This window comes from Mustela lutreola, chromosome 8, assembly GCF_030435805.1.
Source record: "Mustela lutreola isolate mMusLut2 chromosome 8, mMusLut2.pri, whole genome shotgun sequence".
Classification (NCBI taxonomy): domain Eukaryota; kingdom Metazoa; phylum Chordata; class Mammalia; order Carnivora; family Mustelidae; genus Mustela; species Mustela lutreola.
Window position 1 is genome coordinate 89,875,134 of NC_081297.1, and position 23,092 is coordinate 89,898,225.

At 35.9% G+C, this 23,092-nt stretch overlaps 2 protein-coding genes across 4 annotated transcripts in view; one reads left to right on the forward strand and one right to left on the reverse strand.

Moving 5' to 3' along the window:
- Window positions 1-3,249: 3,249 nt before the first annotated feature.
- CAPZA3 (capping actin protein of muscle Z-line subunit alpha 3) lies at window positions 3,250-4,311 on the reverse strand. Its single transcript, XM_059183613.1, has one exon. The coding sequence runs from the start codon at window positions 4,156-4,158 to the stop codon at window positions 3,259-3,261; it is 900 nt and encodes a 299-aa protein (XP_059039596.1). The 5' UTR covers window positions 4,159-4,311; the 3' UTR covers window positions 3,250-3,258.
- A 99-nt stretch (window positions 4,312-4,410) lies between these two features.
- The window catches only part of PLCZ1 (phospholipase C zeta 1), a 48,260-nt gene continuing 29,578 nt past the window's right edge, over window positions 4,411-23,092 (forward strand). Inside the window, exons 1-5 of one of the 3 annotated variants that reach the window (XM_059183614.1) lie at window positions 4,411-4,497; window positions 4,921-5,076; window positions 6,096-6,219; window positions 17,650-17,881; window positions 21,895-22,096. In XM_059183614.1, the coding sequence (XP_059039597.1) occupies window positions 5,066-5,076; window positions 6,096-6,219; window positions 17,650-17,881; window positions 21,895-22,096 (569 nt within the window). In that variant the 5' untranslated portion in view covers window positions 4,411-4,497; window positions 4,921-5,065. Of the gene's footprint in view, window positions 4,498-4,920; window positions 5,077-6,095; window positions 6,220-17,646; window positions 17,882-21,894; window positions 22,097-23,092 lie in introns of those variants that run through there. The other 2 variants (XM_059183615.1, XM_059183616.1) reach the window with 2 other exon arrangements.

Sequence of the window (23,092 nt, forward strand, 5' to 3'; positions counted from 1 at the left end):
ATCTTTGACAGAGGATTATGTAAAATTGAAAGTAATACAGGATTTTTGAGAACTTGATTTTCTTAAACTTGTTGGAGAAGAAATCTGTATTTCGGAGTGGGAAAAGAGCAAAAGTTTTCATCAGAGTGGTCAGCATCCAGTGGTAGTTTCAGAATGCAATCCAGGGTCTTAGAAGGAAGGGTCACAACATCAGCTTGGGGAAGTCTGCAAAGGAATACACACTTCTTAAAGGGACAGCAGGTAGGGATGACTTACAAAATTTTAAGGCCGACTAAACCTACGTTTCAGGTCTTTGTTTTTGTTTTTTTAAAGATTTTATTTATTTGACAGAGAGAGATCACAGGCAGGCAGGGAGGCAGGCGGGGTGGGGGGAGCAGGCTCCCTGCTGAGCAGAGAGCCCAATGTGGGGCTGGATTCCAGGACATTGGGATCATGACCTGAGCTGAAGGCAGAGGCTTTAACCCACTGAGCCACGCAGGTGCCTCATTCATTCATTCACTCATTCAGTTCCTACCAAATAACAGACTAGATCCTTGAGATAGACAAGGTCCCCATTCTTACAGAGCTTACATTCCAGTTGGGAGTGGGGTGGGGAGGAGAAAACACTGAAATATTATAAAATGATGCACTGAAGCTTTTTTTTGGTGTATGTGTGTATATGCCTGGGCATGGTTGTGTATATTTGTATTGCTAGAGTAGGTTTAAGTATAGGGTGTGTGTGTGCATGCACACACACGCCTGGTTCTGTGATAAAGGTACAGAGAGGAGTTGTCGTAGATGTTTCTGGCTATGCCAGCTCCATACAAAGAAAATAACTACCAAATAAAATCAATGTGAGAAAGTTTTTGATATAGCATAAGTTAATGAGCACCTTTTTAATTTGTTTTGTATTCTTTTAAGGTTTATTGCCTATCAAAGAAAACATTTGATATTCAATAATGCCAAGATTACTGTGGTGAGCTACATACTCTCTTATGCTACTGAAGAGGTTATAAATTGTTAAATCTTTCTGGAAAGCAATTTGGCAATCTGTATTAAAATCATTAATGTGTTCGTATCTTTTCAATAGGCAGTTTTGGGGAATTTATCTTAAGGGAAATAATCTACAATGTGGGCAAAGCTTTATGCATAGAAATATTCACTACAGCCCAATTCATAACAGAAGTAAAATGCTAAAAATTTAAATTATGTATGAATAGAGAAATAGTTGTCTTATTATGGTGCATAAACAGTATGAATATCATGTAAATAATTAAAATTATGTGCTCAAGGAATTTTAATGACATGGAACCGATTTATGATATAGGAGTTTATGTAAAAAGAACAGGATAAAAATTTATATATGTTGTAAATTCTCAATACTTAAGACAATTCCATAAAATTGGATACGAAAAAATAGGCCAAAATGCTTTATACCTCAAGCATTTTCTATGATTTGTGCATGTGACTTTTTATATCCAGACGTATCAATAATTATTATTTAAAAAACCCCATGTTTCAGTGGGGGCTAAATGCTTCTGTGATTATTCCATAAACCATTGAGTCCTATTCTGGAATGTTCTGGCAAATCAACACATACATATATAACCATAATATCAATTCAAATTTTTGCTAAATAATTTGTCAGATAGATATGAAACAACTGAAAGATATGAAAACAACTGTCTTTGGTACTTTTCTTTAGAAAGGTTTCCCTTAACATTTTAACATAACAGATGAAGGCATGTCCTGGGTCTATGCATAGTGAATCCAGTGAAGCCATAGACATGACCTTTATTTGGCAATAGTTTTATAAGGAATGATTTTAATTGAGTAAGTAGAAAGCATAAAATGTGTCATTTTATGATTGGACCAATATTTCTTAAAATGTGGTCCTGTGATCCCTTGCAACAGTGTCCTCTCTGATAGTTGTTTAAAATAGAGATTTCTTACCTACTAAATCAGAATATGAGGATGGGTCCTGGGAAATTATATTTTTAAAGATACACCCTGGGCAAATCTCCTTAGATTCTCTAAGAATCACGTTGAGGTAGAAAGGTTTGAGATCGGAATTCTAATCTGCTCCAATGTTTCCTAAGTAGAGTGAGATCTTTTCTCAATAGCATGGATCCAAAATACAGAGTGTTTTGCCAGTCAGAATTAGGGGATGGGGCCTATCTACTGCTCTACTGCAATCTTACTGGAGAGGTTTAGATTTGGACTAATCTGAGACCGGAGGCAAGTGGTCAGTAACCTTGGTGGGAACAGTGATAGGGTGACTGGATGTAATTTGTCTTGGCTAAAAAACAGCTGTCTGCTGGTTCCAGTTTGGGGGAAATGCTTGCCTAAATCATTGTAGAGTTCATAACTCTTAATGAAACAAGCCTTCAGGGAGAGTGGTCATACTCTAGAGGTTAAAAGCAGAATCAGACACACTTGTTACTTTCTGTGTGCCTGGATGAATTAAACAACTTGAAATCTTAGATTCATCTCACGTAACATGGAGTTACTACTAGTGCCAGCCTAATCATGAAAAATTGTGTGCAAATTATTTAGCACAGGGCCTGGCATGAAATAAGCACTTATAAATGCTTATGGGGATGACTTCACAAGAATTTGACTAACATAAGCTTGAGAGGTTAGGCTTTTTGAGTTGATTTTTCAAAGACCATGTTTGTTATCAGAAAAACCCAGGGATTTGAGTAATCCCACTTCTTGGAGGGCACAGGCAGGCATCGGGGTGGATCCAAGTTTATTAATAGTCCTTCATGTGAGGTAGGTTTTGTATATCTGTTGGTTTCACAGAATATCCAACACTAACGTCACTTATGGAAACCCACTGTCTCGGGGCTCGTGTAGGACTGAACTGAATTATATGAGGTATCACTTGCAGAGTGACTTCATTTATATACCTTCTCTAGTTACAAAGAAAGTCAAAGGTCATTCCTACACACAGACAGACAAACAGACAGACACAGTCTTAACTTTGGTTGCCTTTAAAATACTTCTGGGTGCGACATTCTATGGAGCTCTTTTAGGTTCTAATAAACATCTCTGGCTTTATGATGGTTGCTACCACAAAACACATTTACATCACCCCTTTCTTGCCTGATTGGTTAATAGTCCATGATTCAAATTATTTGTTCCACTTTTCCATAACTTAAGCTTGCATTTTCAAGTGATAAGCACCTCTAGTGGCTTCTCAACTTTAGGAAAATCCCAACACCCCTCCAGGAAACACAACTAAATCAGACGGAGACAATTACCAGGAGCAATCCTTTATATTATCCAGTTGCATAACACACTTCTTGAATAAATGACGTATCCCAATTTAGGATACATCACCAGATTCAAGTCCGAGAGTATCCGTTGCCAGTCAATAAGAGTGCGGGTCACTGGAAGATCTCTTCGTAGAATTTTTCTCAGGGCTTCATTTGATAACTCCTGTAATTCTTCTAAGACTGCAGCTTGAAATATATTCTCTTGCTCTTCCACAAGCCTTGCAAAATTTAAAGCCAGTTGAGCTTGGTTAACTACTTCCAAGCTTTCTTTCAGGTCCTTGGAGATCTCAATATGAAGGTTGACAGCTCTGAAGAAGTGAGCTTGCACAAAAATTCTTCCTGTTACTTGGGTTAGAAATGGATTTATTTGGAAAATCCACTTTGATTTCCAAAGGCCATTCCAGCAATCTCTTGTTTCATAGCTGTGGTCCTCAATGCAAGCAATCAAGAACTCCTTATTTTTCACGCTTTTTCTCAGCACGTTGCAATTTCCTGTTGGATAGTGATCGTTCACATAGAGTTTTAAGGCACACAGAACAACATTTCTCAGGTATTCTGTCTCGTTCCAAATGATACCGTGACTTTGGATGTCTTTTAGCTGGTTTTGAAGCAAGTCGAATTTGAAAGAAAGTTTGCTTTGGTAGTCAAAAAATCGGTAGTCACCCACTACGTTGTGGTGAGACAAGAGTACTGGATTTCCATCGATGCAGAGTGGTACAGAATATTTTTGGCAGTGCTGGTGGCCTGCGCACTCACCTTGATGGTGCATAAGTTTTTCATCACGGATAAGCAGACAGAGATCATCAAAGGCATTAACAAATTCCCCTGGAGGAGCCTGTATTAACAGTCTGCGAATTACTCTTTCTTTCTCTTTCCTACTCAGCGTACTACGTGACATGTTTCGTTGCCGCAGAAGCAAAGCTTCTGAAATCAAGAGTGTTCAAAGGATGAGAAAACATTCCATGAGACACCTTTCCCATCAAGGTGTTAAACATTCAAGCTTAAGATTACTATGTCTAACCATGAAAGCAGGTTGTCTGGCAAGCTCTGAGTGTCCTGATGAAGTCATAAGGAAGCTTTCTCTGTGAAGTGTGGAACTTTTGATGATATCACAATGGGTGTTCAGACCCAAAGAAAAACATGACAGTCACCTGACAGCGTGGTACCCAGCCAACCAGCTGTACCTATTTTGAAGATTTTAAGAACTTAACTTCCTGAACAGCCTTCCTCAAAAGGGGTTTGTCTCTGTGTGCATTATATGTTGCCAGGGATCTAGAGAAGCAGCCTAGAGTTCCTAGAGCATGTTTGGCAGCCCTTTCCACCTTCGGGGACCACAGTGGCATTGATTTATCCTCAGTCCCTCAGAATACTTGCCCCAAACCCACTGGAAGCACATTATGCTGAAAAGTTTCAGGGGGGCCGACCAAATAGTAAAAATAAAAACAAGATATGAAGGCTATTGATAGAAAAATGTCAAAGAGCAGTAGATGGTGCATTTATAAACACTGAGGCTTTGAAGCTGGTCAGAGCGCAGTAATAAGCCAGAAACTTCCAAGGCAGTGACGTGCAGGGAGCACCCCTTGTATGCGGTTTCTGTGGGATTTAAGCTATCTCCAAAAAACAAGGGCACAAACCACTGTATTTTCTGCTTTCTCTCTAGAAAAGGGGCAGAGGCAACAGCTGATGAATATCAAGAAATTCCTTTACTACAAAAGGGCAGAGTTAACTATTTTTGGAACCTGTGACAACACGTAATGGGGAGAGACTTCTAAGCGAGGAGAAACGGAACAATAGGTTATGAAAATATGGAGAGCAAATATCCACTCAGAAGTCATTTCTGTTCCTCTTTTCTTTCTCTGGATTTATTCCCTTATGTTATATATGATTCCCCTCTCATTCTTTTTAAAGAGTCCTGAAGTTAAGCCTCTCTCATTTAAGTATAAACTGCTTCCTTCCATCTGTCCTAAGCTTTTCTGAACTTTCCTAGCTTCCTGTCTTTTTCTTATAAGAACATGAGCTTTGCCATATTAAGTCATAGTCCTCACATTTAAGGGCTTTCATTAGCTTTAACAATCTGAAATTGAGTGGATTTTTGAGCATTTTTTACCAACACCTTTCATGATTTTATAAAGTTCGTATATATCTTAACCATAGTTTTTCAAATTGAAGTGCCCTAGTTTTTGTAGGTTATCTGTATATGATAAGTAAACTTGTTTTAGTTTTTTCATCCATACCAAATATACACACTCAGCATGGCATTTTTAACTCTTTTTTGATAGCACTTAAAATGTGACTTTTTTTTTTTTTAGCATGTGTGTAATTGGGCAATTAACTGATGTTAACTAATATCAGACAATGGTAACTATGTTTTGAACACTCAGTAGCAGAAACTGTGTTCAATAATGTGTTAAAAATTCATTTAATGCCCCCACCTTCTTAAGTATTAATTTGTCCACTTTTCAAACAAGGGAAGTGAAGCTGAAAGACAGGTCAAGTGACAGGGACATCTTGAAGCCCAGCTGTTCCCCAAGTCCAGGTCTTCAGGAAACAGACTATATTTCCACAATAATAACTTGATTTCTCAATATTTTTCTTTACTTGTAATTTTTTATGTTATATATGCCCTTTCATATTTTTATTACAGAATAGGACCTACTTTGTTTCCTTGTAAATATTATATATCATAGAATTATCTTGTCACTTAAGCACAAAATAGTCTATCCCTTAAAAATAAAAATGTTAAACTGAAGAGAAATCAAATACTTATTTAGGCATTTTAAGTCCTTAATAATTTTCTGTGAGAATTTCCTTAACTTCTGTTTTTGTGCTTCATACATGGTTTTTGACGGAGATTCGGGATGAATTTAGAGGTGGAAAAATTAACGTAGACAAAACTTACAAATTACTTGAAAAATTAAGTATTCCGTGCAATTATATTCATGTGAAATCTATTTTCAAGGTGAGATGATATCTGCTCCCAGTGTACCCCACCCTAGGAAGGACTTGATTCAATATAGGGAAATGTCAATAGCTACTTGGATGCTTTCTGCAGAAAATACCTATGAAAAATTAATCTCTTGAGAATTAAAGCAATTAATTATGCTAAATATATTCATAATCAAGAAGGAGAGACTTTAGGTAGGTGGCAAAATGAGTTAGTGATAAAATTTGAAATAATACCAGATTATTTATTTAGCACTATTAGCTGAATATAGGAATGTTCACATAAGATTAGGATTGGTCATATGATTAGATCAAAATCATACAACTGATGAAATGGTAAATGGATTTGATCTTAATAATTCATAGAAGGAATGAATAATCTTGAGAAAAATGGCATTTTATTCACCTCAAAGTAGAAAATCATGCCCAAATTTCTCTTTGTTTGAAGAAGAACCAGTAGGGAGGGAACCTGACTCCATTCTTTCACTAGAGGTTGGAGGGAAAGATCATAACTAGAAGAGAAAAAGTCGAGCGTTCAGTTGAGTTTTGCATTAGGAAGATGGCAGATTTCTTGGTGAATTCTAGATTAGCCAATCCAGATAGTTAGGAAGAGAGAAATCCTGAATCTGATAGTGCTTTTTGAAAGTGACTACCCAGATCACAATCTATGTTGAAACGTTTCTATTATTGCCAAGTGTGAAGCTTGTGCTATCTACTGGCAAGCTAATCAGTTAGCCTGATATAATTTCATGGATGATGGCAGAGGCAGGTTTCTGGTTCGGGAAAAGTAACTTGTTACTCACAAAAATAGCAATTGAAAGAGAATCAGCATTTTGGTGCCATTTCTCCCAGCCTCAGTTCCCAAAGTGTGATGTGATGAGGGCCGGTGCACACATGCATATGCGGTGGATTGTGTTACCAGAGAGGGACTGCAAGCGTAAGGAAACCGCATCTTTTATTATGAGCCATAAGCCTGCCTTGTCTTTGCCCAGGAGGGTGTTATTATCACGCCCAGAAAACCTACTCTTTCCTATGGAAGGAGATACTATCTTTTCATTACACAAACGTCCTTCAAAAAGCTATATATATATATATTTCTTAAGAGCTTGCCGTAAAAGGCAAGAATTTCAGCTTGCTTTGGTGAATGCAAGTAGCCTGTGCTGCCATAAGCTATCAGAACTTTAATCAATTCATGTCTAATACCAGACCTAGAACACAAGTTTTTGTGCAAGATCTTTACATATAGAATTTCCCCCCAGGGGCGCCTGGGTGGCTCAGTGGATTAAGCCGCTGCCTTCGGCTCAGGTCATGATCTCAGGGTCTTGGGATCGAGTCCCGCATCGGGCTCTCTGCTCAGCAGGGAGCCTGCTTCCCTCTCTCTCTCTCTCTCTCTCTGGCTGCCTCTCTGTCTACTTGTGATTTCTCTCTGTCAAATAAATAAATCTTTAAAAAAAAAAAAAAAAAAAAAGAATTTCCCCCCAGTGGTGTCACTCAAAGGGAGAAACAATTATGTACTTTCTAGTTCAATAAAATTCACATTTAATATAATATAGAGGTAATGTATTAAATCTGTATCAAATGTGAAATATGATAAATCTTACTCTGTGATTATCAGGTTGCTTTGAATTATCTGCAAAATAAAGATATGCACCTGAAATGCACTTGAGTAGAATGCATGCCATATTTACAAGTATTATGTAGAATGTGCAGCAGTTATAACAAGTAAAGAAATAGCTCCTTAATTGAAACTGACGATTATTTGGACATGGCAGGAATGAAGATCTGTTTTGTTTAGCAAAACCTTTTTGGAGTGGCTGTGAAAACAACGTGAATTATAAAAATTAGAGGGGCAGAGGTTGCTTAGAATTTTCCCAAAGCCTCTTTCAAATGACCTCAAATAATTTAAAGCACAAATTGCCTATAAACAAGGCTGATGATCTGGATCAGCAATTTTTATCTATTAAAGTAATTCCCCAAGGGCCCTTTAATAAATAATACTTTGCTTTCTTGGGCTAAGTTGTCATATATGCATTAAAATGTTAATTAAATAGAATGCAAGGGAAGGTGTATTAGCCAACTGAATTTTCTGGATAGCTAGAAATTAAGCTGCTTAAACAGTGGACTGCTTTGCTTCAACTTTTGATGTTTATCTTTCTACACTTCATGGGTACACCTTGTAGCCAGAGAAAATAAAGTGAATCATAATGAATCTCATTTTGGTGACCAAAATCTCCTAGTGTTTCAGGGCTGTTGTTATTGGCAAGCTCAACAGGCATGGAGATTCTTTATTCCACTAGATCTTAACTGTGTAGTGCTTGGCAAATCAGAAGTTTCTCTGAGCAAACGTCGTAATCTGCAGAATGGGGATACCGATCTAGTTAACTTTGGAGGATTGTGCTGAATATTAAATATTTGTGAATGTGTAGTAGCAGGCTTGGCAAAGAGTAAGCTCTCAATAAATATTAGGTGAAGTTATAACAATCATAATTGTGCAAAATATATAGAAAATTGCATTATATTTATTGATTTCTTAAGAAGCTGGCATAAATTCTGATGTGAATTTATTTCCTTATTGGGTAAGTATTTATGATGTACCTTCATGACCTTAGGAAAATATTCTTAAATTTCATTTTACAAAATTAATTATTGAGTCATGACTTGAGGAGCAATTCCCTAAGATTTTTTAATCTCTTTGTTAAAAAATCTTTATTGCTTTACTATTGTCTTTAATTTGTAGCATGCAAGATGTTTTATAGGAAATATAGGAAAAATATTTATAGGAAATATGTTTTATAGGAAATTTCAACACACATTGCTAGCCTGAGATTACCTTCTTGATTGCAGTCGAGTATGAAACAACATCCTTCTTAATTTTAAAAATTCATGTTGTTATTGGGCTTAAGTTTTCAAATTCTCTAAGCAGTTAATAGCCATTATTAAATCTATAGTATGTAGATTTAGATGGCATTCTGTCAGAAATTTTGGATTGTGAAAAATTAATAAAGTGGTGTCTTTCATCAGAAGGAAAAGAAATGCAGAAATTACCCTTTTATAAGCAGATTATAATAAATTTCATAGGTAATACATACAGGGAATCTGAGGAGACAGAGACCCAAACGTGGGCTTCCATAAAAGAAGCCATTGTAGAGGTAGCATTCTTGTTGGTGCCTGAAGAATGAGAAGCAGTGTGTAGGGTACAGTGCGAGAAGTGCTTGGGGAGTAAACGGTAATGAACCATGACTTGCATGTAGGATGCATGAAGGGACTGTGAGAAATGGCTGCAAATGCTAGACATGGCCAGATGACAAAACTCCTGAGTGGTAGGCTATGGAATTTGTATTTACTTTTATAGGCAATGGGTAGCCATTGAACATTTTTGAGTAGGGAAATAGTGCAAATTTTAGAATGAATCTGGCAACAATGTAGAGTGGTTTGAGAGTTAAAAGGTAGAGAGAGGAGGGAAAGTGTATCTCTGCCGCCTCTGCCCTACAAATCTGCAACTTGGGTTAACTCAGCCACTTATATTTTTGTTTGGTTCCCTCTCAAGTTTATGATTTCTTACCTTAGTAGGTCCTCCACAGTCGAAGCTTATTTTTAATCTCAAAAACAAATAGCTCCATATCCTTTCATAAATGTTACATTCTCTCTTTTAGCAGTTAAACTGAAAGAATCTTTCACATTTCTTTCTCTACTTCTCCAATGATTCATTGCAATACATTGTGCCTTTTTACCTACCTTGAAAACCTCAATTTTTTAAAATGGTAAATACAATGGTTAGGCTCTCTCTGCATTTTATTTATCCCTGTTTTCTTAAACTACTCTCCATTCTGACTTCTAAGACATCACTCTCTTCTAGTTTTCTTTTAAAATTTCTAATCATTCCTTTTCCATCTGTCCTGTCATCATTTTTTCTTTTGCTGTTATCTTAAAGTTGAGTTCTTAATTTTCTCTTCTTCTTTTTTTTTTTTACTTTATATACTATTCTGAGCAATTTTATTAACTTTTCTTTTTTCTCCAGTTTTATTGAGATACAATTGATATACAAGATTATATTAGCTTTAGGTGTACAACATGATGATTTGATATATGTGTATATTGAAAAATTATTCCCACAACAAATTTAGTAAATAACCATCAGTTCACATAGGTGCAAATTTATTTTTCTCATATTAGAACTTTTAAGATAACTCAGGTTAGCTTAAGTTATCTTTTAAGATAACTCAAATATACAATATGGTATTGCTAATTTAGTTACCAGACTGTGCATTACATCCCCAGAACTTATTATTATATATGTGACGTCAGTGTTAGTTACATCAGTCTTAGATGGCTACATGTTAGCCATCATGTACACTTTATCTCTAGTACTTGTCTATCTTATATTTGGAATTATTTATCTTATAGTTAGACTATTTATCTTATATAATATATAATTAATATATATCATATAATATATCTCTCATATATATCTTATATAATATATATCTTACATAATATGTAGATATATTATATCAATATATCTATATTGAACTATTTATCTCATAATTGGAAGTTTGTACCTTTTGATCACCTTCACCCATTTCTTCCACCCCTATCAACCCTGCCTCTGGCAGTCATCAATCTGTTCTCTGTTATGTATGAGTTCAGTTTTTTTTTTTTAGATTCCACATAGAAGTGAGATCATATAGTATTGGTCTTTCTCTGACTTATTTCACTTGACATAATGGCCTCAAGGTTTATCCATGATGTCACAAATTATAGAATTTCCTTCTTTAGTATTACAGAATAATATCTTATTCATATTTTCTCAGTTCACCTATTGATAGACATTTAGGATGCTTCCATGCCTTGGCCATTGTAAATAAAGTTGTAATAAACATGGAGGTACAGATATGTTTTCAAAATAGTGATTTTATTTCCTTTGAATAAGTATCAGGAAGTGGAATTGTTGTATGATATGGTAGTTAGTTCTATTTTTAATTTTTTTGAGTAATCTTCATATTGTTTAGAACCATTGTTTGAATTCTTGATCGGGTAAATCTCTTTTCTCTGTTTCATGTAAGTCTGTTTCTATTTGTTTTGTTCTTTTGTTTGGAACATATTCCTGTTTCTTCATCTTCTTTTACTCTCTGTGTTAGCTTCTGTGCATTAGATGGAACAGCCACTTCTACCTTTGAAGGAGTGGCCTCATTTGGAAGATCATACTTACTGCTCAGCTCAGTCTTAGCTTTTGTTTGGCTCTCAAACTTTGTCCAAGCAGCCTACTTTATTCTTAGTGGCTCCCAGTCATTGAGGGAGTGCCAAGACCTATCAGTGTTCTAAAGGGGAGGATCCCAGTCAGCGCCCACATGTGGGCTAATTAGAAGCCCGATCCCCCAGGTGGCAGATTGTAAAGCACATACATACACCTCTTTCAGAGAAAGACTGGAAGTGAGTGTCTCTATCAACTCCCTCTGCACCAATTTCCAGGGGGACAACTGGCCAAGGATTTTCTCTTTGTTTGCCACAGTTCTGCTGAACCTGTGAGCACAAACCCTACTGGCTATCAGATCCAGGCTGTCAAGGGATTTTCATCCCTTGAGTGGCAGCCATAAAAGCTGGGTGCCAGATGTGTGCACAAGCTTGTTTCAAGGGAGATGCTGATGATCTGGAGGGAGGTGGAGAGAAAACATGAAGATGGTACCTGCGGGCTTTCCTGGTCTCCGGGGAAGATTGCCGTCTGCTCCTACACCTGTGTTGGATCAGAAGCATGACTCTCAGGCTGTAGCTTTTAAGATAAGCATATAGGCCTCTTTCAGGGAAAAACTACATGGTAGTTGGCTATCCCTGTGCTGGACTCTGGAAGGAGAGCCACCTTGAGTCCTTGTGAACTGTTAAGAACTATTTACTATTGTAAATAGTGTGTCTGTGGATCTTGCTGACACAAGCTGCAGCTGGCTTTCAGAGCTGGGTGTTTTGGGAGCCTCCCTCTCTGGTGGAAGTCTTAAAAGTTGTGGACTAGAAGTTGGGTCCAAAGCCCTCACTCCTCAGGGAGAAGCAGAGAGTTGTGGGTTCTCTCCCAATTATATGTCACCATGTTGTGGACTGATTGTGTCCACGTTGGTGGACAGATTATGTCTCAGCCTCTCTGCCCTATTTTGATACAGATTTTTTTCTCCTTTGCCCAATATGTAGGCAAGTTAGTTCAATGAACTAGTTTTTGGGTTTCCTGCAGAGGGAACTGTCCCATATGTAGTTGTAGACTTGGCATGTCCATGGGAGGAGGTGAGTTCTGGAGCTTCCTGAGTCACCACCTTATTGCCTTTCAAAGACTTTCATTACCACCTTAATGGGAACAAAGCACACGTCTTCCACCTTGAACAACAAAGTCATGTATGCTACTATTTGTTCATCACCTGCCATATTCTAGGCGCTGTGTTAGGTTTTGTTAGGTTTTTGCATTGGTTATTTTAACATACATCCAAGGAAGTTGTTATTAGCCTCTCTTTACATATAGAGATATTGAGGATAAGAACGTTGATATAATTTGTTTATGTCATATTACTGTGGATATTCATGTCTGGGTCTGTCTGCCTGCAAAATCCTTGTGTTTTCTCCTGTAATACACCAATCCTCATGCCCCATCCCAACCAGTTGTCTTCTGGCTGTCTTGGCTTGGATGAAAATACTTCACCTTTATTGTGTTTAAAATAAACCATCCTTCCTTTCTAACCTGTCTTTCTCGTTTTTCTTGGTGATGGCAGCACCATTCTCTCAGCTATCCAAGCCAGAAACCCGAGAGAGTCCCAGCCTCTTTCTCTTACCTTACCTCCACATCAGATTTTCAAATCTTTTAAGGTCTATTTTATTCCTACACAAAGTCAACTGGTCTCCAACTGCTCTCTACTCAAAGTGTGTTCCTCAGACTAGTACCTCTGACATCCCCTGGGAGCTTGTTAGAAATGCAGAATCAGACATATTGAAGCTGACTCTGCATTTTAGCAAGTCCCTTGGTAACTGACACGTCCATTAAAATTTGAATAGCCCTATAAATTGGTTCCTTGTTTTTAATCCTACATTGTATATTAGCTGCCAGAATGATTTTTCTAAAAAAAAAAACTATGGGATTTCCCTCATTATAGCTCATCAGTCAGTCTCTGGTTGAGAATGATGTCTGAGAGCCTCAGTGTGAAATCCAAGGGCCTCTAGGATGTAGTTTTGGCTTCACCCTTATCACTCACTGCAGCTTCACTAACATCTTCTTTAATCACACTCCTGTTTTGTGCTTTCATGTGGTTATTTGCTCTGATCCCAACTATTAGAATAACCCTTTTCCTCCTCACTTTCAGGCAACCATTCTTTCTTCTCAATGAAAGTTCAGCTCCAGGATTGTCTCTTCTATAAAGACCCTCTTTTGTCTCCAAGAAGAATTGCCCAACTTCCTTTTTCTGTTGTGTATAAAGTTTCCATTGTAATACTTTCATGTCAGCTTTCCTTTTCTGGAATATGAGCGTACAGAGGCACTGATAAGGTGTTGCCTTTACATCTTTAGTACCCAATTTTATTTCTGATCCACATATTTAGTTAGGAAGAAAGGGAAGATAGAAGATAGAGTTTCTAAGCGGTTTAAATTAGTATGTCAGAGTTTGGGGGAAAAGGTGGCAGGTCATACGATTTCCTGTGATATATTTTGAATACTCTGTTTTTAGTGTAATTTCGGAGACAAATTTGAAACACCTCATCTTAATTTAAAAGTGAATTCTGTGTTTTGATAGCCCAACTTTCTTGTGAGGTCACTTATTTTAAGTGACACCTCATCTTTTTACTAGCAAACTGAGCAAGGGAAAATGGTAACATGAAAAGCTTTAATCCCGTTTTCTGAAAGCGTACTGTCAGAATATCAATAGAATCAATTTAATATGTTCTTTTATACTCATGTTTTCAATCATTCATTCAAACATAGTCACTAATGTGCTATGCTAGGGGAGGTCCAGGACTAAACATTGGCAATAAAAAGGATAAAATACCTACTTTCACGGTGTTCATGGTCTTAAGGTAAGACATATATTTTTAAATTATATGTAAACATTGAATGGGTTGTTTGGTAAAGTTCTTTTTGTAATGCCTTGTAGAGACTAACCACTTAATGAATTTTTTTTAAACAAGAGGAAAATGGCTTCACTGCTCTTATTTTATGCTGTATTTATAAATGATTAATATGTAACATTTCTAAAACCTGTAGTATTCCCTGAAGTGGGGCCCAAGATTTTGCATATTTTTAGTAATATATATTTAAAAATATGTTGCCCTGTTCTTCCTAGGTTTAGGGATATATCAACTCTTTATCCCATTAAATGCACAGATGTCACCAGAATCATAAAATTGTTTAGGTGATAGATCATGTTCTTAATACCTTCTGTCAGGCATTATTTTGTTCTTTAAGGTACTAACAATATAAGAAACAAATGGCAAGCTTCCTGTCCCAGGCAATTCTAGAAGGGATTTGGGGTGGGGGGAGCTTTCATTCCAGGGTAATAAACTTAATTATAGAAGAAGATTCAGAGTCTTATAAAAACCCAGAGGTGGGCTATCTGATGTGGCCTGGGGGAGACAGAAAAGAATATTTGGGAAGACTTCTAGAGGAGGATACTTTTCTAAGAATTAGTAAAAATTAGTAGGTTAGGAAGTGAAAGAGAAGTGTTCCAGACAGAAGAAACAATAGCAAGTCAGTTTGGTATTTATACTGTAACTAATTCAGAGCACCCAAAGTGTGAGGTACAAGAAAGAAAAGGATTAGAACAGACACCATCAGAGACATCTTAAAGGACCTGGGATGCCAGCATGATACAGTTCAGGTTTTGTCTTGAAGACAAAAAAGAAATTAGTGAGCAATTTAACAGGTGGTTAATGGGATCAGATTTGTATTTTACACAATTTATTTCTACTTATATACTGTCAATATGCATGATGGTGTACTGACATGTCTTTCTTCCTGATGTTTCTCTGTGTGGTTTTGGAGTTAGTTCAAATCCTGTTCTACCCTGCCTGTGGGGCCAGGGACAACTGACCTAAGATTTCTGAGCTCCAGCTTTCTCCTACAGGGGAAATATTAAATAAATACATTGGTACTCTGTCAGTTTTGCTGCTATTATGTGTGTCAGTCCTCAGATTTGAGTCTTTCTTGCTCACCACTTTCCTTTCTCCTGCTTCCCCTGCTGCTGATTTTGTTACCCGGGCTCCCTCATTACTGACTTCTGTTGCTTTCCTTTTCCTTCTCTCTTTCCACTAAAATTAAAACTTTCCATCTTCAGTAATAGAATTTTAACCTATTCGGTGTGGTGGTTATTTTTTGGTAATTGAATTAATGTTTGGCTGTTAACTCCTTTGGGTTGGATCAAGGAGCAGTTATTTGGATTTGTGGAATTTTGTTTGAACTTTACATCTCTAGTTTTTTCTAGTATCAGAGGACAACTTTGATCTTTTGGGAAAAACAAAACAGAACAAGTCAGATGGCCAAATTTAAACCTTGCTTGAGAGTAATAAAACCTTCATTACTTAGCGGATAATGTATTTTATTTTATACTGCTACTTAGTAGGACTGTAATTTTTAATTTACACAGTTTTGTATAACCAAATTGGCAGGAATTACAGGCACACTTGACTTTTATGGGTTTGTTAAAGATCTTATAACAAATTATGAGTGGGATGGGGCTAAAATAAAATAAATTTAATTCTATGACATTGGCTTTAATCCAGAATTTAAAAATAGTAAGTTGAATCTTGTTAGTCTACTCAGATAATTGATAAAATGAATTATTTAAGCGTATGTAATTTTAAGGTGCTATTATCATTGAATGAGCTCTGGGCCCAATTTGACAAGAACAGATCCCAGCTTTTCTGCCAAGTTTATCTTCATCTCATTCGCACTTGGGGCTTCGTTCCAGTCCCTGCTTCCTCGTGCTGCTCCATATATATATATTATATATATAATATATATATATATATAATATATATATAATTCCTTTGTGAATTATATTTGATTCCCAGCTCAGACTGCCTTTTGGATCCCTCGTATCCAACCACCTGGTCTACCACTGAACTTCTGCTGTTGAACCGTTAGAGGTTCATTTCATGAGCAAAAGTGCAAAAGATGAGACGATAGGCTGGATGATGTGAAGGAAGCAGAACTTGATAGGACATAGCAATATACTGATATCTAGAACAACCACTTATTGTATATTTTCAGTCCTCACAGCAACTTGATGACATAGGGAGTGAAAAATCCCATTTTTCAGATGAAGAACAGGAAGCTCAGAGAGTTTAATTTATGTGTCCCAAATCCCACATACTTTGGGGCTAGGGATATAATGTTAGCTCCAACTGTTTATAAATTGTCAGATTTTTACCACAGTATAATGGCCCTTCAGGACATGTTCCTTATACTCAAGCTGTTTGCAATATCAGGAGAAAGTTAAAATATAAATAAATAGCTTCATTTGAAATTAAGGGTCCTTGTAAGTGCAATGCCTACTCTCCAAAGTTTTCTATTTGTAAGTGATTCTACTAGGTTTTTTTTGGTTGTTGTTTATTAACTGTTCCCCAACTATAGACATTCCTGATTTCTCTCCTCAATGCATATAACATTTTAATACGTTGAGTCCTCGTGACTTCTCTGTTCATAACTTCACTGATCCTTGTTCTTTAGTTTGTACTCACTACCTCCCACCTGGTTTGCACTTCTCTGTTCCATCCTGCTGTTCTCCATTGCTTCCAATTGGTCATGCCCAATTATTCTACACCTTTACTTCTGCTAGCTGTTTTCCTACTCAGAACCTCACAGTATTTCTGATGCTTTTAATAACTGGACACAGCCCACTTTCTTGTTTCTGTTTCATAAAGCTCAAGCATGAATTTTCCAGAAGAGCCAGGTGAATCCACTCTTTCTTACCAGAATCCACCTTGTTGGTGATTATCAATGATTATGTACTTTCCACTTCCTCAAGATGCTACGTAGCTACTGTAGTTACTGTAGTGCTAATACCACTCCTGCAGCTTCTGAAGTTTACAATGACCTTGAATGTCTCTGATTTACTCTGATGTTTATGCACATCAGTGGCATGGGATTACAAACCATCTCACATGGCTAAAAGAAGGTTCTGAAGGCGAGTGGAAGAGAAAAAGGAAACATGTAATTGAAAAACAACCTAGAATCCTCATCATTTCCCACACCTTTTTCCATTCCCACTATGGCCACTGGGTTTTAAGTGGTGATTTTTCACTTACCTTTTTCTACTTTGGCATAATTTCATACAGTTTTATATACTTTATTTGAGATAAGAATCCAGTGTAAGATTCATCTTCCTTCAAGTATTAATTGTTAAATATATTACACAAATACACTGATCTATTTATTTTCTGTATTTTTTATATTCACAATGTGAACCCACCAGTCATTTTTTTTTAGTAGGCTAATGACAGGCTGAAGCAAGGAAGAATCACCATAGAAGAATTTAGATCAATTTATCGAATTATGGCACACAGAGAAGAAATTATTGAGATTTTCAACACATATTCTGAAAACCAGAAATTTCTTTTCGAGAAAAATCTGCTTCAATTTTTGATACAAGAACAGTATGCACTTGACATGACCAAAAATACTGCTTTTGAGATCATTCAAAAATATGAGCCTATTGAAGAAGGTATGCTTACATTTCGAAGTTTTCTCAAATATCTAAATGTGAGGTATTTTTCTATGAATTACAGTTATCAAATTGAAATTTTTGGATTGGTCATATTTATTTTGGATAATGTAAAATATTGACAATTTTATTTCTATATTTTAGAGATTACATATGTACTTTTAGAAAATTGCACTGCAAAAACAATTACATTCTTTCCTACTTCATTGACTAGCTTCCTTTTTTTTTTTTTTTTTTTTTTTAAACTTGGTATATCTCTTAAGTGTTCAGAGATGAGCTTAGGCCTGGAAAGCAAGATGAGATTCTGTTACATGTACTGTGATGAAAGAGTCTTCATTTTCATTAATAACTTAAACACCAAGTAATAGTCTTTTATATTTATACATTATACTATTGAAAAATATATAGAAGTATTAAAGCTAAGTGAAAACTATTCTAAGAAAAAAGTAAAATATAAAATCATTACTTTCTTCATTGTTTATACACATAATTGTCTATAACATATCATAAACATTAAAAAATTTTCACTTTTCCTTCATTTTTGAATATAGTCATCTGGTTTATTTTATTTTATTTTTTAAAAGATTCATTTATTTGAGAGAGAGAGGGGGAGAGAGCACAAGTTGGGGGAGGGGTAGAGGGAGTGGGAAAAGCAGACTCCACACTGAGTAGGGAGCCTGACATGGAACTGGATCATGACCTGAACTGAAGGCAGATGTTAACCGACTGAGCCACCCAGGTGTCCCTAGTCATCTGGTTTGAATTAAATGACCATTAAAGTTAATGATGAGTCATATAATTTTTCATCTTCTTTCCACTTTTTAATGGGTAAAACACTTCACATTTTTTCCACTTATGCTTATCTTTAAATGAAATAATAAACACATAATGTAATAAAATATCCACATGATTATGTAAAAAAACCATCAAAGTATTGTTTAGCTGTACACAAATTAATAAAATAGCTCAGAATATTTATTTAGCAAGGGAAGTATGAAAGTTCAAGTTCTGCCTTTGAAAGCTAGTTAATGTACCAGTGTTTAATATATGATAATATGGTTCTAACAAAATCAAAAATTTCTTCATTGAGTCATATATTCATGACTTATTCAAATATTTATTTGTGGCAACCAAATCTGCTTCTGGGACTGGGGATACTGCCTTATGAAGAATAAGGCAAACTAGATCTTATGTTAATGATGAGAGTGTGAGGGAGATTGACAATAAATAAATATCTAAAAGCCTGATTGCACAGAATGCTCTATACTGTGAGTGACAGAAAATAAACAACCCAGGAAGACTAGTTCTGGCTGGGTGTTTAGAATGGTCCACTCTGAGGATGTGACCTTCAAGCTGAGACTGAAATGATGAGAATGAATTCGTGATGTGACAAAATGGGAGAAGTTTCTGAGGTCAAGTGAAGAAAAGTATTGGATGGATGAAATCACGACTGTCTTGCAGATCATGATTAGGATTTGGGCTCCATGATTCATTTTCATGAAAAGAGTTTGGAGAGTTGTAGTGGTAAGACTGAATGCTGTACTAGTAAGAGTTTGGTGTGATCACTATTAAAATTTTTGCAGGTTTGCAACAAGATAATGAGCATGCACCAGGATGTAAAACAGCTATATCACTAAGCATGGATGATGAGTTTAGATGACTACTTGCTTTTTTAATAGCAAAAACTTCATCTAAAGAAGTAGTGAATTGATTTATGTTTTGGCTCAAGCTCTTTATGCAACTGCTGGCTGGAAACAACCAGTCCACAGATAAGCTCTTTGAGTAGCACTGATGTAGTAGTGAGTATTAAAAAAAAAAAAAATTACTTTGGCACAGTTACCTGCAGTTGATAAATCTAAAAAATAGAAAAGGATAATGGAGTGGTGGAAGTGACATCTTGGAATTGTGTTTGCATTTTAACTATAATTCATCTATTTCATCGTTTAAGCCTCCCTCAGCCTCAGATACTTTCACACACACACAAAACCTTGTGCTTCATTTACATGATTATTGATCACTTATTGAGGGCAATTAGAATTATGATTGGATAGTCTCAAATGCTGCTGGCTCCTCAATCTTTTGTATGCAATGTGTACCAACTGAGGCTTTTAAATATCTGTTAGATTAACTCTCATCTCAATCTGGTAGCTTTTAAGGGCACAAAATGAGTTTGTTTTTTTCCTATCCCATTATCAAAGATATTAACTTAATTATTCAGTAGTTCAAAAGAGCTATAAAGCAATCACAGCTCCAGAAAAAAGAAGAAATTTATGCAAATCTTTACTATTACAACATATGATGCATTTGCCCATATGCTCCCATACTCCTAAATTTGCATGTCTTTCAAGCAGAGTTTGCATGCCTCTAAACATTTTATGTATTCTCCTCTAGCTTTCATTTTTTTAAGCCAAAATTGTAATAGCATTTTGAATGCTGGCTTTTTCACTTTAATGAAGTAATAAATGTTTACTTTTGTCACTGTATTTTTTTTTCTGGTACATTATTTTTAATTGCTGCTTAGTACTGTATCATATTTTGAACCTTAATTTGTTTTCTTCCCCATTTATTTTGCTTTAGCATTATTTATAAATGCTAGTGTGAGTGAACATTCCTGCACATCAATCTTTGTCTGAGTCTCTATTTATATAGTATAAACTCCCAGAAATAAAATTCTTTGCCAAGGATCACTCTCTAGTTTAAAGTGAATGTTCACACCACCTGTCATTTTGAGACAAACTGAATTATGAACAATAAAATAATAATAACAACCAGCATTTCTAGAGCTAATTTATGTAAATAATATATAGGGATAGGAGCTATGATTACCATCATTCCAAAGATAGGGAGAAGTTAAGTAACATGCTTAATGTGTAAGAAGTAAATAGATTTAACCAAAACTATCTGATTCCAGAGTCAGTGTTTTGCTTAAATACATAGTTTTGGTAATATTATGTCAATGGTATAAAAGTTCAGAGACAGTTTACTAGAGATGCTAATACGTGAATGATCCAGCAATTCCATTCATAAGTACGTACCCAACAGAAATGTATCCATATTTGCAATGAAAGACATGTACTGATTGTTTACAGCAGCATTCTTAGTAATAGCCTCCAACTGGAAATTATCTAGCTGTTCCTCAAGAATAGAACTGATAAATAATTGTAGTGTACTCACACAATGGAATATTATACAACAATGGGAATAAACAATGTCTAACTATTTGCAACTATAAGAATAAATCATAGCAACAATATTGAGCAGAATAAATGAGCCACAAAAAATACATACTGTGTGAATTCATTCCTTTAAGGCACAAAAAACAGAGAAAACTAAGCTAGGTGATTAGAAGTCAGACCACTGAATACACTTGAGTTAGCGGGGAGAAAGTGAAAAGTTAGCAGAAGGCAAGCTTCTGGGATGTTGCAATGTTTTGTTCTTTGAGGTAGGTGCTGCTTATCTAGATGTTTAGCTTATGGAAATTCGTTGGCCTATGATATGTGTATTTTCTTGTATGTATTTTTAAAACATTAAAAAATCAGAGATGGGGGCACCTGGGTGGCTCAGTGGGTTAAAGCCTCTGCCTTCGGCTCAGGTCATGGTCTCAGGGTCCTGGGATCAAGCCCCGCATCGGGTTCTCTGCTCAGCAGGGAGCCTGCTTCCCCCTCTCTCTGCCTGCCTCTCTGCCTACTTATGATCTCTGTCAAATAAATAAATAAAATCTTTAAAAAAAATCAGAGATGAATTAAATAATACACTCTCTACTTGAATGTTGATATAGAAGAACTAGGGGTATTCATTAGAAAAAAATTATTTCCACAGAAAAATTAGAAATGGTGTCAATATTAATTCTAAATGAATGTTTTAGAAACATGCTCTACTACAGATGTAATTTTTATACAGTTAATGATATTTATAGAGTTATTTTACAGATATTTATACAGATATTTTATATAGTTAATGAGATGTATTTTTATATAGTTAATGATATTTCTGCATCTCTTTATTTTTTCTAGTTAAGAGAGCACACCAGATGTCATTTGAAGGTTTTGTAAGATACATGGGTTCACCTGAATGTCTAATATTTAAAACTGATTGTGGAAAAGTTTATCAAGATATGAATCATCCATTAAATGATTATTTTATTTCAAGTTCACATAATACATACTTGGTATCTGACCAGTTACTGGGACCAAGTGACCTTTGGGGATATATAAGGTATTTATTTTGATTTTTATATCCGTTACATTTTACAGCACTTGGAAGTTCCAGTAAGTGGGTAATTCACAGTAAAAGAAGGTTATGGTTGTTGTACAAAAATATAGGAAAAAGAAATTTTGATTTGTGAATATGTTGGAAAGCCAACCTTTGGGTTGCTCTATAATTATTCTATGGTTTAGTGTCATACATTTTCCTTCAAGTTCTGCTTATTGACCTCCATTCCCTGATTATTGTCCCTCTGAGGTTTCCTGAATAATTTGGGTACCTCTTATAGGAAACCATATGAAGAAGAATGTTCTTATCTTATTTCACCAAAATATCTTAGATTTAAAAAAATATGCTTAACGTTATTTCCCAGACATTAAGGCACGATGCTACAAGTAAAGGCAATGCATAAATCGATAAATTATATACCTTAGCATTTATAGATTAAATAGATAGATTTATATGTCAAATGATTTACATAGATTAAATGATCTATGCTACACCTTTAACTTTGCACTCTACAGTGTATCACACTGTTAATACCAGGTTTCAGCTTAGGCTGTCAGCTGAGAATACATTGGTGAATAATTCAGAGCTTATGTGTTCATGAGAATAGACATCATAAGCAGGTAGGCAGATTGGTATTTTCAGGGACAGATGAGTCTCATGGAGAGGGTAAGGGTAATGTGAGAGAAAGTAACGGAGGGTTTTACTTGAGAAAGGCTTCTTTGAGGAATTTTGAAAAACTTGCATTCTAGGGTTTTACTTGAGAAAGACTTCTCAAGAGGTGATCTAGTTTGGTATGAGTGATGATCAAGAGGAAGCCTCAGAGATATTTGGTAGAAAGGGCACACTAAGTAGAAAAAATAAGAAATGCGCAGGCATATTCAAATGAGAGAAAACAAGTATGGCTTGCTTCCAAGTGTGGAAACGAATGGAGACTGAAGGGAGATGAGTTTGAGGAAGCAGATAGGGTCAGTTCATGAGGGTCCTAGAGGCCATGGCAAG

What these genes read in the sequence shown, in the direction of transcription:
- CAPZA3 (XM_059183613.1), bottom strand. Translation starts at nt 4,158, where the DNA reads ATGTCACGTAGTACGCTGAGTAGGAAAGAGAAAGAAAGAGTAATTCGC.